Consider the following 10587-nt stretch of genomic DNA (forward strand, 5'->3'; position numbering starts at 1 on the left):
TGTTCAGTGTGCTTCTTTCAAGTGCTAATTATAAACAAATCATGGATTTATGTATATTTTGTAATTTTCATTTTATTTACAGATATTTGAAAATTAGTAAATACAATCTTTGACCTTCTAAGTATCACAATTGGGGATTTTCCAATTTTTTTTTGGCAATCGTAAAGATAACGTGAATGCCCACCTAAACTGACAAGATGGCGTGGATACCACCGTTAACTACATACTCTTCTCATCCTGCCTCAAATGATTCGGATTTTCGAATTGTTCCAACTAGAGTGATGTAATTTTTTTTGGTAAAACTAACACTTTTTTTACTTTATTATCTTTCACACTTAACACTACAGTACTTCATAAAATCTCATGTCCAAAAGAGAGACGGGACAGAGGGAGTATAATATTTGTGGAGGGAGTATAATATTTGTGGAGTTAATGATGTAATTTAATGTCCAATTAAGCACGAAATATTTATTTTAGGACCATGTGCAAGTTCAATTCATGTTGTTAGTTCCAGTAAATAGTGAATATCAGTGGTTTGAATGTGAGATCAAGATTTTAAAATAATAATCTTACACAATATAGGGCCATTAAATATAGGCCCAAATAAGGCCACAAAACTATTGTTTTACAACAACACATGGAGTGGCCCAATATCATAATAGCTTAAACCGACCATTTTGTTTTTGGATTTATTTGCAGTCCCTTTTTGCTGTATTTAAAACCTGCATATCATTTTCCAGAACACGAAATTCTCAACATAATCTAACACACGATAATATTCATTTTTTTGACATTTACAAATTAAAATAATTTCTCCAAAGATAAGTCCGTGGTTATAAATTGGGGGTGAGTGGTATATGAATGATTCAATTGCAACTCAATTTGTGAATCACTTTGAGTGAAATGTTATTCACCCCAATGATTAGTGAGTAAAGTATTATATTTGTAAAACATACTATGATGTTATTAAATATATCTCATATTTTTATTTAGACAAATTACAATAAATATTTTATTTTACTTTTACTATTATTTGTAAGTGGACTCATTTTTCATTAACTTATTCTATTCATTACTATAAAACAAGACAAAAGTAAGATTCTCACTTCATTAATTTTTTTATACTCAATTTTCTTCATAAATTTAAACAATTTCTTAAAACTCATAACAGTTAAATTGGAACATTTCATAGGGATCGGAGGTTGGAGGGAGTATAAATTTGGTTTTCTTAATATATAAACTTCAATAGTTTCCACAAATTTTAGTTCCGATCAAATTAAAGCTGATTATGTAAAAAAAATTTGATATATAGAGAAGTTATGCTTATTCCACTTTTTATGCCTATATCACTATCCACCGCTATAAGGACTATTGCTATTTGGTTATTCCTTATACATTTCCTTCACAATATTCATTTACAATTTATTCATGATCCATATAATTATTGAATTATTTACACAGTCAATATTTATTTAAAAAATCTGCCAAAAAGATTTAAACATTGCATTTTATTATACCGCCGTTTCTTAATAATCAAATTTGCCTAAACAAAAAAGAAGAAAGGAAAAATAGAGAGGAATATCAATTGGGTTGAAAGAGTAATTTGTAAATCCAATCATCAATTATTAGGAAGAGATAAACAAAAGTGTTGAGCTGAGTGGAGTGGAGTGGAGTTGCTTGGAGCGGAATTGGGAGGGGGATATGGCGAATTTGTACGTTCGGGCGGCGCCGACGACGGATCTAAACCGGAACACGGAATGGTTTACCTACCCCGGCGTCTGGAGCACCTACATCCTTATACTATTCTTCTCTTGGCTGATGGTCCTCTCCATCTTCGCCTGTTCTCCCGGCATGGCGTGGACCGTCGTTCATCTCTCTCATTTCTTCGTACGCCTCCTTCTCTTCATGCATGTCTGCTGATTCCGTTTTTAGCTAGATTTGTTGCTAGGGTTTTCTGATTTATCGATTCTGAGTCTGATCGGTTATAGGTCAGTTAATGGAGTTTGAATTTCTTTTTAATTGGTAGTTTTGCTTTATTAGGATTATTATTGTTTGTTACTGGTTTCGAATTTTGATTCATTACATGGATTAAGCTGAGCAATTAATTTTCTCCCTTCCATGCGAAATCAGAGGATTCTGAGATCCTTGCAATTTGATTTTAGCCATCGATCCCATATTTATCCTCACAGAAGATAGATTTCAGTTTTTGATTGACTATGATGAGGGTTTTGATAATCTTTGCCAAGCCATTGGAGGAGTACATTCTGAGGGATTCTTTAGAACTTGATATTCTGATAGTTAATATGTACTTATCTATTTATAATCACATGTCGCTGTAAAAAAAGATACTATCACCTACTTTCCAGTGTAACAATAATGCCAAGTGTAGAGGTTCTAATTCTTCCAGGCACTGAGGCACTTTTGTGGTTTGTGTTTAATTGGTAGTGTCATAACTTCCAGTAATTATTCTCATTGTTTGTTGGCTAAAACTGGAAATTTAATCTTTGGCGGCTTAGAACATAAAAAAGTGTATGCAATCTGGTTTCATTTCTGACTTTTAAAAGCATTGTAGTGGCGTCCATTTTTCCTTAAAGGCATATGTGCATCTTCTATGCATGAAGTTTATCTGAGGGGCTTATTTATCAGTTTGTGATGGAAAGTGTTCTATTAATCGGTTGAACTTGTAGGATGGTCTTCCATCGTCTCACAGTTGAACCGTGCTGGCATTGTTTGTTAGTTTATACAATGTTATCATGGGAAGGATATATGCATTTTTTTGATGTCGCACAATTTTCATATGCTTATATTTGAGGTCTTGTTCAGGTAACATATCAATTTTTTCACTGGAAGAAGGGGACTCCATTTGCCGAAGATCAGGGTATCTACAATAGGTTGACTTGGTGGGAGCAAATAGACAGTGGCAAACAACTTACTCGTAATAGGAAGTTCTTGACAGTTGTTCCTATAGTTTTGTAAGCCTTCTTTTGATTTCCCATTCCCCCCCTTACAGTTTTTGTCTGTAGGTACTTGCTAATTGTTCATGCCATTGCACATGTTTCTTATAGAGTGCTTTGTTGTAACTCTTTTCTGTATACGTATCATGCACTATAAAAATATGGGCGGATCAAATGGCACGAGAATTAAGAAAAAATTGGTAAAGTAAGAGAGAGGAGGAGAATGGTATGGTAAAGTGATGATGATAGTTAAAGTAGAGTTAGTGTGATAGTGGGACCTACATTATTAAACTGATATAACTTTCCAAAAATGGAATGCACATATTTTTGTGGGACGGACGAAAATGGAAAGTGCACATATTTTTATGGGACGGAGGGAGTATAACAGTATCAATATGAATATGTGAATCTCGTGTGCACACCTTCTCTCATTAAGCAACAACCCTGATGGTTATATATTCAGTATGTTGGCGTCCGTTAAGCTGAACCCTTTCTGTTCCCAGAAGGATAGAAATGAAGTTTGTGAGTACGAGGAGGTTAAGAATTGGAAGGTGATCTGGAACTGTAGTACCCTACTAAAGCACTGCGTATAACTAGATAAGAGTAATTAACCTTGATAACATATTTCGAGGATACTATTACTATGTTTTTCCTTTTTATAAGTCAACATTTTTATAGTGCATGATACGTAGAAGGTTTGTTTGATTCTCCTTCTGTACATTAGCCACAATAGAGATGTTCAGTTTTCTGTCTCCCTTGGTTAGGCTTAACACCTTCCTCCTGTCTTAAGATTTTTTTGCAGTGGCTTTTAATGCCATGACTTGGTTGAGTCACTAAGAATTAAGGAAACATTATTAGATGGTTGTTTATGAGAACTATTGCATGAATGTGGTGGTAATCATTAATCAATAATCATCACAATAATCTAATATTAAAAATCATGTAATCAATAAGTTAGAAGTTTTCTGTTGGCTTAGCAAATTCTCCATTTCAGCTAAATATATATAAGTAGACAACAAGGCTTATGTGCTTCTGATAACTTTTGTCATCCGTGTCTGTACAATTTGCTAATTACATAATTTAGTAGATTTTGGAGAAAGTTTATGCCTGTTTTAGTTTTTTTTTGTTTCCTATAAGATCTGTTGTTGATAAACTTTATTAGTTGTTTTGTGGCTTCTCTCTTTCATGGATTTCCTGCTGAGAAGTATATACTTGTACGGTCTGTGAACTGCAACAACCTGCCTCTGTTATTCTAGAACCATTTTGAGGTTTGAATCATGCATCTATCACCTGGGGGGTGTGTTCTCTTTGCTAGCAAATTTATCCTAAGAAAGTATAGATAAGAAAAGATGGGAAAATCTTATTGCATTTTATTAGTTCCCACCTTTTTCATTCCATGTCTTTTAGATGGATAACATGGGAATTTGGGGGGGAATACTATCACATCAAAAGATTGGAAAAGAGGCTGCCTGGATTTTTTTCATCCTCGGAAAATTGTCCACCCTATAGAACATGTGAAAAGAGGTTATAAGGGGTAACGATATACGTTTTCATCATTGAGAATACTCTTAGTCTAAATCTATTATAAATCCCCAAAAGTCTGCAACACCACTTTTTTGCTACTATTAACATGGAACAGTAATATGACTATCTTACCTTGTTATTCGTTTTCTTTGTGTTATTTAAAATATGGTCTAGTGATAAAAGTCCTAACAAATCATGGCGATTAACTTTTAACACAGCAATTTTAGCCCATCATCTTTTTAGTTTCTTTCAAATCAATAAACAATTTGATAGTGGCCATCCACATAGCCTCCAATATCTGGAAGGTTTCTGAAGTTTATCTTAAGCTGTAAAAATGAGTTATAGGTGATTTGTATGCATCGCTACAAACTTATTAAAAGGTGAAGGTCTTAGTGTAAATCGTCCCATTGAATAAAATTTTTTTCTTCAAATTTCCAATGATACTGTAAAAAAACAATTTTAGCTGTTGGAAGATTGGCTTGTGATTGTTGAAAAAGTATCACATTGATATAACTGGGCAGACCTGGAACATTTCCATTTCCTAAATGGGAATATTGGAAGCATTCAATTTATGCTTTGAATATCTGCTGAAGTCATGAGATATTACAAACATTCTTACGTCTGTAATGATTTTCATTTTCTTTTGTTTTCTTTTCGGCTTCTTGTGTTAGGTCTTTTTTATCTCCTGCATTACATTGGATCCAACCACTTTGCATGACATTTTCTTCTTATCTTTAAGGAGACACTTTATATTTAGGGAGTTGTTAGACTTTTGAAGAGTGCATTTTCTTTTTGTGTTATTGTGTCTTTACTTTATCTTTGTCCATAAGACTGCATTGTTTCTTTATTTTATAACTTTCTTCAGGGGGCTTCTACTCTCAAGGCTTGAGCCGATGCTGTCGACATGTAAAAAGAGGAAAACTTTATACATGAAATTCCCTTTTTTAGCTAGACAAAGCTCCATCCACTAGTATATTTTTGGTGTATTTTGGGACTGACTTGAAGTCCAAACATATATCTATATATGGAAATTTATTCGTGTTTTTGACGCGTTCTTTCTTTTGTCAGGTACTTGATAGCCTCCCATACTACTGACTATCAACATCCGATGCTCTTCTTCAACACTCTAGCTGTTTTTGTTCTGGTTGTTGCCAAGTTCCCACATATGCATAAAGTCCGCATCTTTGGAATAAATGCAGATCAATGAACTTGTGTCCATTAAGGATCTGTGTTAAGGTTCTGCTTACACTCCTACATCTATTCGATTCAGGCTTAGAGATTGCTGAAGTTGTGCAGATTGGGAAGTGGGAACTGAGAAGGATATCAGTTGAGTAGCTATTGGTAAACCCTTCAGAAGCTGGATATTCTCCATATGGAACTCTTTTATTAAGTACTGAAGTTTGCATTTCGCCTTACATTTTTATTTACATTTATATCATAGAGGCAGATGCTTGAGTACCATGTTTTGTGGAGACAAAAAGGATCACTAGTGCGTTGTTCAGTTGATTGATGTTTCCATTAATTTTTTGGTTGGTATTTAGTCTTAGGGGACAATTGTTTAGCAATTGTGCCTCTGGAGACTTTGGTTTCCACTTAAGTTTTCTGGGGTCCTACTTGTTCCATACAACAATGTTAATTTTGAATTGGGCTCTGTAATACATATATTATTGAGTAGGGAAAGGCAATACATTGCACATAATTATGTGCTTGTTTTGGTGAATCAGGATTTGGTGGAAGCTACTGGTTGATCGAGGACGTGTAGGTATGTGCTCCAACCGGTAGCATCTCTGTGTTTTCCCTCCATTGTACAAATGGCGTTTTCCTTCATCACACAAATGGTTTTATTCTGATGCTTGTCCTGCCATAGTGGTTGGTGTTATGACTGAGATTTTTTATTCTCTACTACATTTCACATTGTGATAGTACTGAAAAACTTGACGGTGTTTTCCAATTTCTGATTCCGTATCTAGTATGTTGCAGTGAAAAGGGGGTTTGAACTTTTCCAAATATACGATATGATTGATTTGATGTGCTTGTTGAGTAGAATATTGTGATATATAGTCGGCAATTGTGATTGGAGCAGAATAGGTGGCGTGGAATGATGAGGTGTTTGGATGGACAAGTAGTTGGGGTTTGGGAGTAGCTTCAAAGTGAAGACAAGAAATTTGATTCGATAATTGGTTTCATCTGCAAAATAGTAGCAGTATCTACTGTGTAGGAGTATAATATATGATGGTTTGTGGAGGAAAATAAGGTGTGAGGAATTGATGGAACCGGCCATGTTTTTGTTAGTGGCAGAGGCAGAGAGAATAGAATAGCAGTAGCGATCACACTGCACTGCACATGGGAGGCTAGTTGCATTGTCGTGTTATGTTTAGCAGTGGCCGTTATATTGCACAAACAATGGAACGTGTGCTTACAATTTGCTAAACGATAAAATAGTACGGACACATCTCTCTTCATTTCTCCATTATTTAAAGTCTGCCTAACTACAATTACAGAGAATTTTTCCTTTTACATAATCATTACAGGCAGTGTTGTTCTGACCAAATTTAACCTGGGTGATGCTGTGACTAGGGAGATAGTCCAACCAGTTTTAAATCAAGAAAAACCTTCTATCTCCTAATCACACAAGTGAGTCAAAATCATACTTTAACATTATGGGATACTGATCAGCTTAAAACGTCGGAATGCAATAGTAAATTCGAACTAATGATATTTGACTTCAATAATAAACTCCAACGCTAAAACCATCTTGTAAAGAGACTAAATTAATCAATAATATTTGGCATTCACACAAATATTTTTATTGAGGCACCTATATAGAAATAGAATTGATTTTCCTCATTTTAAACTAGCGATTACTATTAGTTATGTAATTTGATGTCTAAATTCTACCAAACGAGATAGCATTTTTAATTGGCTGGCATTATTTATGGAGAATAAACGCTAAAATAATGCTATAAATAATTATATGGCTATGTTAGCGATTGAAAAAATACTAACACATAGTTTTGGTTGAATGCACTAATCATAGGCAGAAATTTTTGAAAATAAAACGTTGAAAAATGAAGTAAGCACATCTCATGAGTTAAGTATAAAAAAATTAAAATGGAAATGATGCCAAAATAAACTCGTCCTTGAGTGGTGGCGCTTCACATTTTGGGGCGGTGATTATCCCCACACCACAGATAGTGGATTACAGCAAATTACATGATATGAATATAGTACCATATGTACACACAGTGGTATGTATACTATTATTATTTATATAGTATAAATCAATTATATTGGTGTGTAAGAAATGAAGTGTAGATCTAAGTGGGAGTGGGAGTGGGAGTGGGAGAGGGAGAGGGAGAGGGAGAGGGAGAGGGAGAGGAGCACACATGTCTAGGGGAATGTTTGTGGGGCCCATCGAATGACAAAAGTGGGTAGGGTTTTACAGATCTTTCAACGACTGAGAGAAAAGGTAAACATGGCATGGGGAACCATCATCACCACATTGAAATTCAACTTGAAACTTCATCTATTTCATGACACAGATACATTTCCATTTATATGTGTGAATCAATTGAATGAGTCTATCTCACTCTCACAGTTGGTGGCTGTTTGGATACACATTACTACACCCTAGTATGTAAATCTCCATTCCTCTTTTTTCTGATCAAGTAGCAGGTTTGTACAATCTACCACCTCTAACTAGCTAGACCAAACCCATTCCTTCATATCATCACAATTCAGCATACCCTCTTCATGAAAATCTCACCATAAATTTTAATTACACACACTATAATGCATGATAACAAAAACTTATTAGAATTGAAGAAATTGAAGATATGTGAAATTAAAGAGAGAGAGTAACTAAGACAAGATCTTCCATCACAAAAGCTGAATAAAAACTTGAGTTATACAAAATCATAATACTAGAAAAGGCAAAGAAAATGTGGCTTAATTCCATGGTGGCTCTCCTTGTGCTGATAGAAGAATAAAGTAGCAATGATGCTGCTTAATTGCCCTTCAAAAATCAAGGCCAATCTCTTCTTCTATCACTATACACCATCTCCCTTACCTGAAGCCATATCTAAAAACAAGCTTCTAACTCCAACATATACATATATATCCTTGATAATTAATAACAATAATAATAATAATAATAATAATAACTACACAACCACCATAGATACTACTATGTAGTAGTAGTAGTATAATTAATTAACCCAAGAACACAATATCCATATATAGTAGTACCAGTAGTATCATACTTATAAGTCAGTTTTTTACTTTTCATTTTTTCCAAATCAATACAAACAAAGTCACCCACCACCCCCACAAAGAAAAAAATGTAAAAAAATTAGTAAAATTTACCATGATCCACCGCCTATAACCCCATTCCAAAATCCATTGGAATTATGATCATCTCGAGTTTGATCAGCATTGTTGGGCACCTGCTTCAAATCCTCAAACGGAAAAAGAAGCTTCCCATTTGCTTCGGGAACCCCCTGGAAGCTTCCATAGCCGCTCCCGAGCCCATCCAGCGAGAAGTTGAGCGACGGCTTGAACTCCGGCATCGGAAACCCCGACGAGTATGGATCCGCCGACGCCGGCATGAAACCGCCCGACGTCGCCGCCGTGAGCAGCTCCAGCGAGGAGGAGAGATGCTGGCGCGGCGGCGACGACGGAGAAGAAGCGGCGACGGTGAATGAGGGGAATTGGATCATGTCGGTTAGGGATTTGAAATCGTGGTGGAGGGCGAATCCGAGGTTGAGATCGTGGGAATCGAGGATCTTGTTATTAGGGTTTTGGGGATCGGGGAGGTTTTTGGGGAGAGAGGGAGAGGAGCGCTTGTTCTTGCGGGAGCCGCCGCCGACGGGGATGTTGCGGAGGGAGCCGCCTTCGGTCCAGTAGCGGCGGCATGTTTTGCAGAAGTATCTGGGCTGGGAGAGGCTGTAGTTGTTGTAGTAGCAGAATTTGGTGTTGGTGGAGTTGCAGCGAGGGCACTTCACTGCTTCTTCTTTCTGTGGCCTCATCTTCCTCTCCTTTGGGCACCCACCCATCTGCTTAGTCACCTGTAATCGTTTAATTCTTTAATTAATTAGACCCTTTTTTTTATTATTTCTTTGGATGGCTTGCGCTTTTGTAAAGGATCACAAGCAGTAGAAAACAAATATGATCTTTTCGGAAAGATGGAAAGTGAAGATGAATTTCAAGGAGAAAATAATTTTATAAAATAAAGGTGAAGAATTTGTGTAGATGACCATATATACTACTACTACTACTCCTACATGCTATGTGTTTGATTTCTTTTTGATTGAGAAAAGGCTTGAATGGAGAGGGGAAAAGGTGATGGATGGATGGATGGATGGATGTACCTGAGGCTGAGGAGGCCATTGAGCAGCGGATGTATCCATGGGAAGTGGAGAAGGGAAGGAGAGAGAGATTAATGTGAAGAAGTAAAAAAGGCAGGTGCTTTAAGCTTTATTGAAATGCAAGTGGCTTAAAAAGCAGGAAAGCGAATGTCTGAAATAGTTTGTGAACGTTCTACGTGCTTTACGCGTGTAAGTGTCAGCTCCTTTGTGTTGTGTATGTATCTATACTGTATGCATTCTATTACTCTCTCAATATTTCCTGTATTTCCTACTGTGCTTAATTTATGTTTTTGGTTTGAGAAACAAGGGAATTATATTGTTATCCACTGTAAATTTCTCACTTCAATAGTTTATAGTGAGACTACAGAAAGTGAGGACGCCGTAAATTCGCGCACACCAAATCTTCAAGAAAATGTCTACAACTGAAAAAGATTGCAAATAGGATAGAAAATTTCCATGTAGGAACATTTCTGTTTCTCAGTACTTCCAATCTATTCACAATCAAAACTTTATATCGCATGTTCTTTGACCCATATTTTTTTACTGATAGTTTATAGACCATTAAGAGCACCAGCAACGCATCTCGCGGGTGTCTCTTATCTCATCCCTCCGAGACGAGACTCGCGCGGGACGCGTTGCAGCATCCCGTCTCGTCACCATCCCGCCGAGACGCCCGTCCCACCGAGACGGATGGCGCCATGCGTGACACCCACTCACCGGCCCGCGAGTGGGCTTCGTCACGC

At 36.4% G+C, this 10587-nt stretch overlaps 2 protein-coding genes across 4 annotated transcripts; one reads left to right on the plus strand and one right to left on the minus strand.

The window, feature by feature from the left end:
- The first annotated feature begins 1544 nt into the window (after positions 1-1544).
- On the plus strand, positions 1545-6485 carry LOC121771064 (ORM1-like protein 2). Of its 2 annotated transcripts, XR_006043920.1 has the most exons (4): positions 1545-1887; positions 2824-2972; positions 5547-5819; positions 6203-6485. XR_006043920.1 is itself a non-coding variant. In XM_042167857.1 (3 exons), the coding sequence occupies exons 1-3, from the start codon at positions 1702-1704 to the stop codon at positions 5683-5685; spliced, it is 474 nt and encodes a 157-aa protein (XP_042023791.1). In that variant the 5' UTR covers positions 1545-1701; the 3' UTR covers positions 5686-6198. The 2 variants fall into 2 exon arrangements, 1 of the variants encoding a protein (XP_042023791.1); XM_042167857.1 differs by lacking the exon at positions 6203-6485 and having other exon boundaries at positions 5547-6198.
- A 1812-nt stretch (positions 6486-8297) lies between these two features.
- LOC121772632 (dof zinc finger protein 1-like) lies at positions 8298-10000 on the minus strand. 2 transcript variants are annotated; one of them, XM_042169813.1, is made up of 3 exons: positions 9848-10000; positions 8844-9544; positions 8298-8559 (listed from the first exon to the last, which is right to left on the minus strand). In XM_042169813.1, coding segments are annotated over exons 1-3 (741 nt in total). In that variant the 5' UTR covers positions 9887-10000; the 3' UTR covers positions 8298-8558. The 2 variants fall into 2 exon arrangements, with proteins under 2 accessions (XP_042025747.1, XP_042025746.1); XM_042169812.1 differs by having other exon boundaries at positions 8298-9544.
- Between the last annotated feature and the right edge of the window lie 587 nt (positions 10001-10587).

This window comes from Salvia splendens, chromosome 16, assembly GCF_004379255.2.
Source record: "Salvia splendens isolate huo1 chromosome 16, SspV2, whole genome shotgun sequence".
Lineage (NCBI taxonomy): Eukaryota > Viridiplantae > Streptophyta > Magnoliopsida > Lamiales > Lamiaceae > Salvia > Salvia splendens.

Excerpts from the sequence above, each read along its gene's own strand:
- LOC121771064 (XM_042167857.1), top strand. The coding sequence starts at position 1,702 with ATGGCGAATTTGTACGTTCGGGCGGCGCCGACGACGGATCTAAACCGG. Across the intron at positions 1,888-2,823 it reads TTCATCTCTCTCATTTCTTC|GTAACATATCAATTTTTTCA; the intron begins GTACGCCTCCTT and ends GGTCTTGTTCAG. Across the intron at positions 2,973-5,546 it reads ACAGTTGTTCCTATAGTTTT|GTACTTGATAGCCTCCCATA; the intron begins GTAAGCCTTCTT and ends TTCTTTTGTCAG.
- LOC121772632 (XM_042169812.1), bottom strand. The coding sequence starts at position 9,886 with ATGGATACATCCGCTGCTCAATGGCCTCCTCAGCCTCAG. Across the intron at positions 9,545-9,847 it reads AATGGCCTCCTCAGCCTCAG|GTGACTAAGCAGATGGGTGG; the intron begins GTACATCCATCC and ends AAACGATTACAG.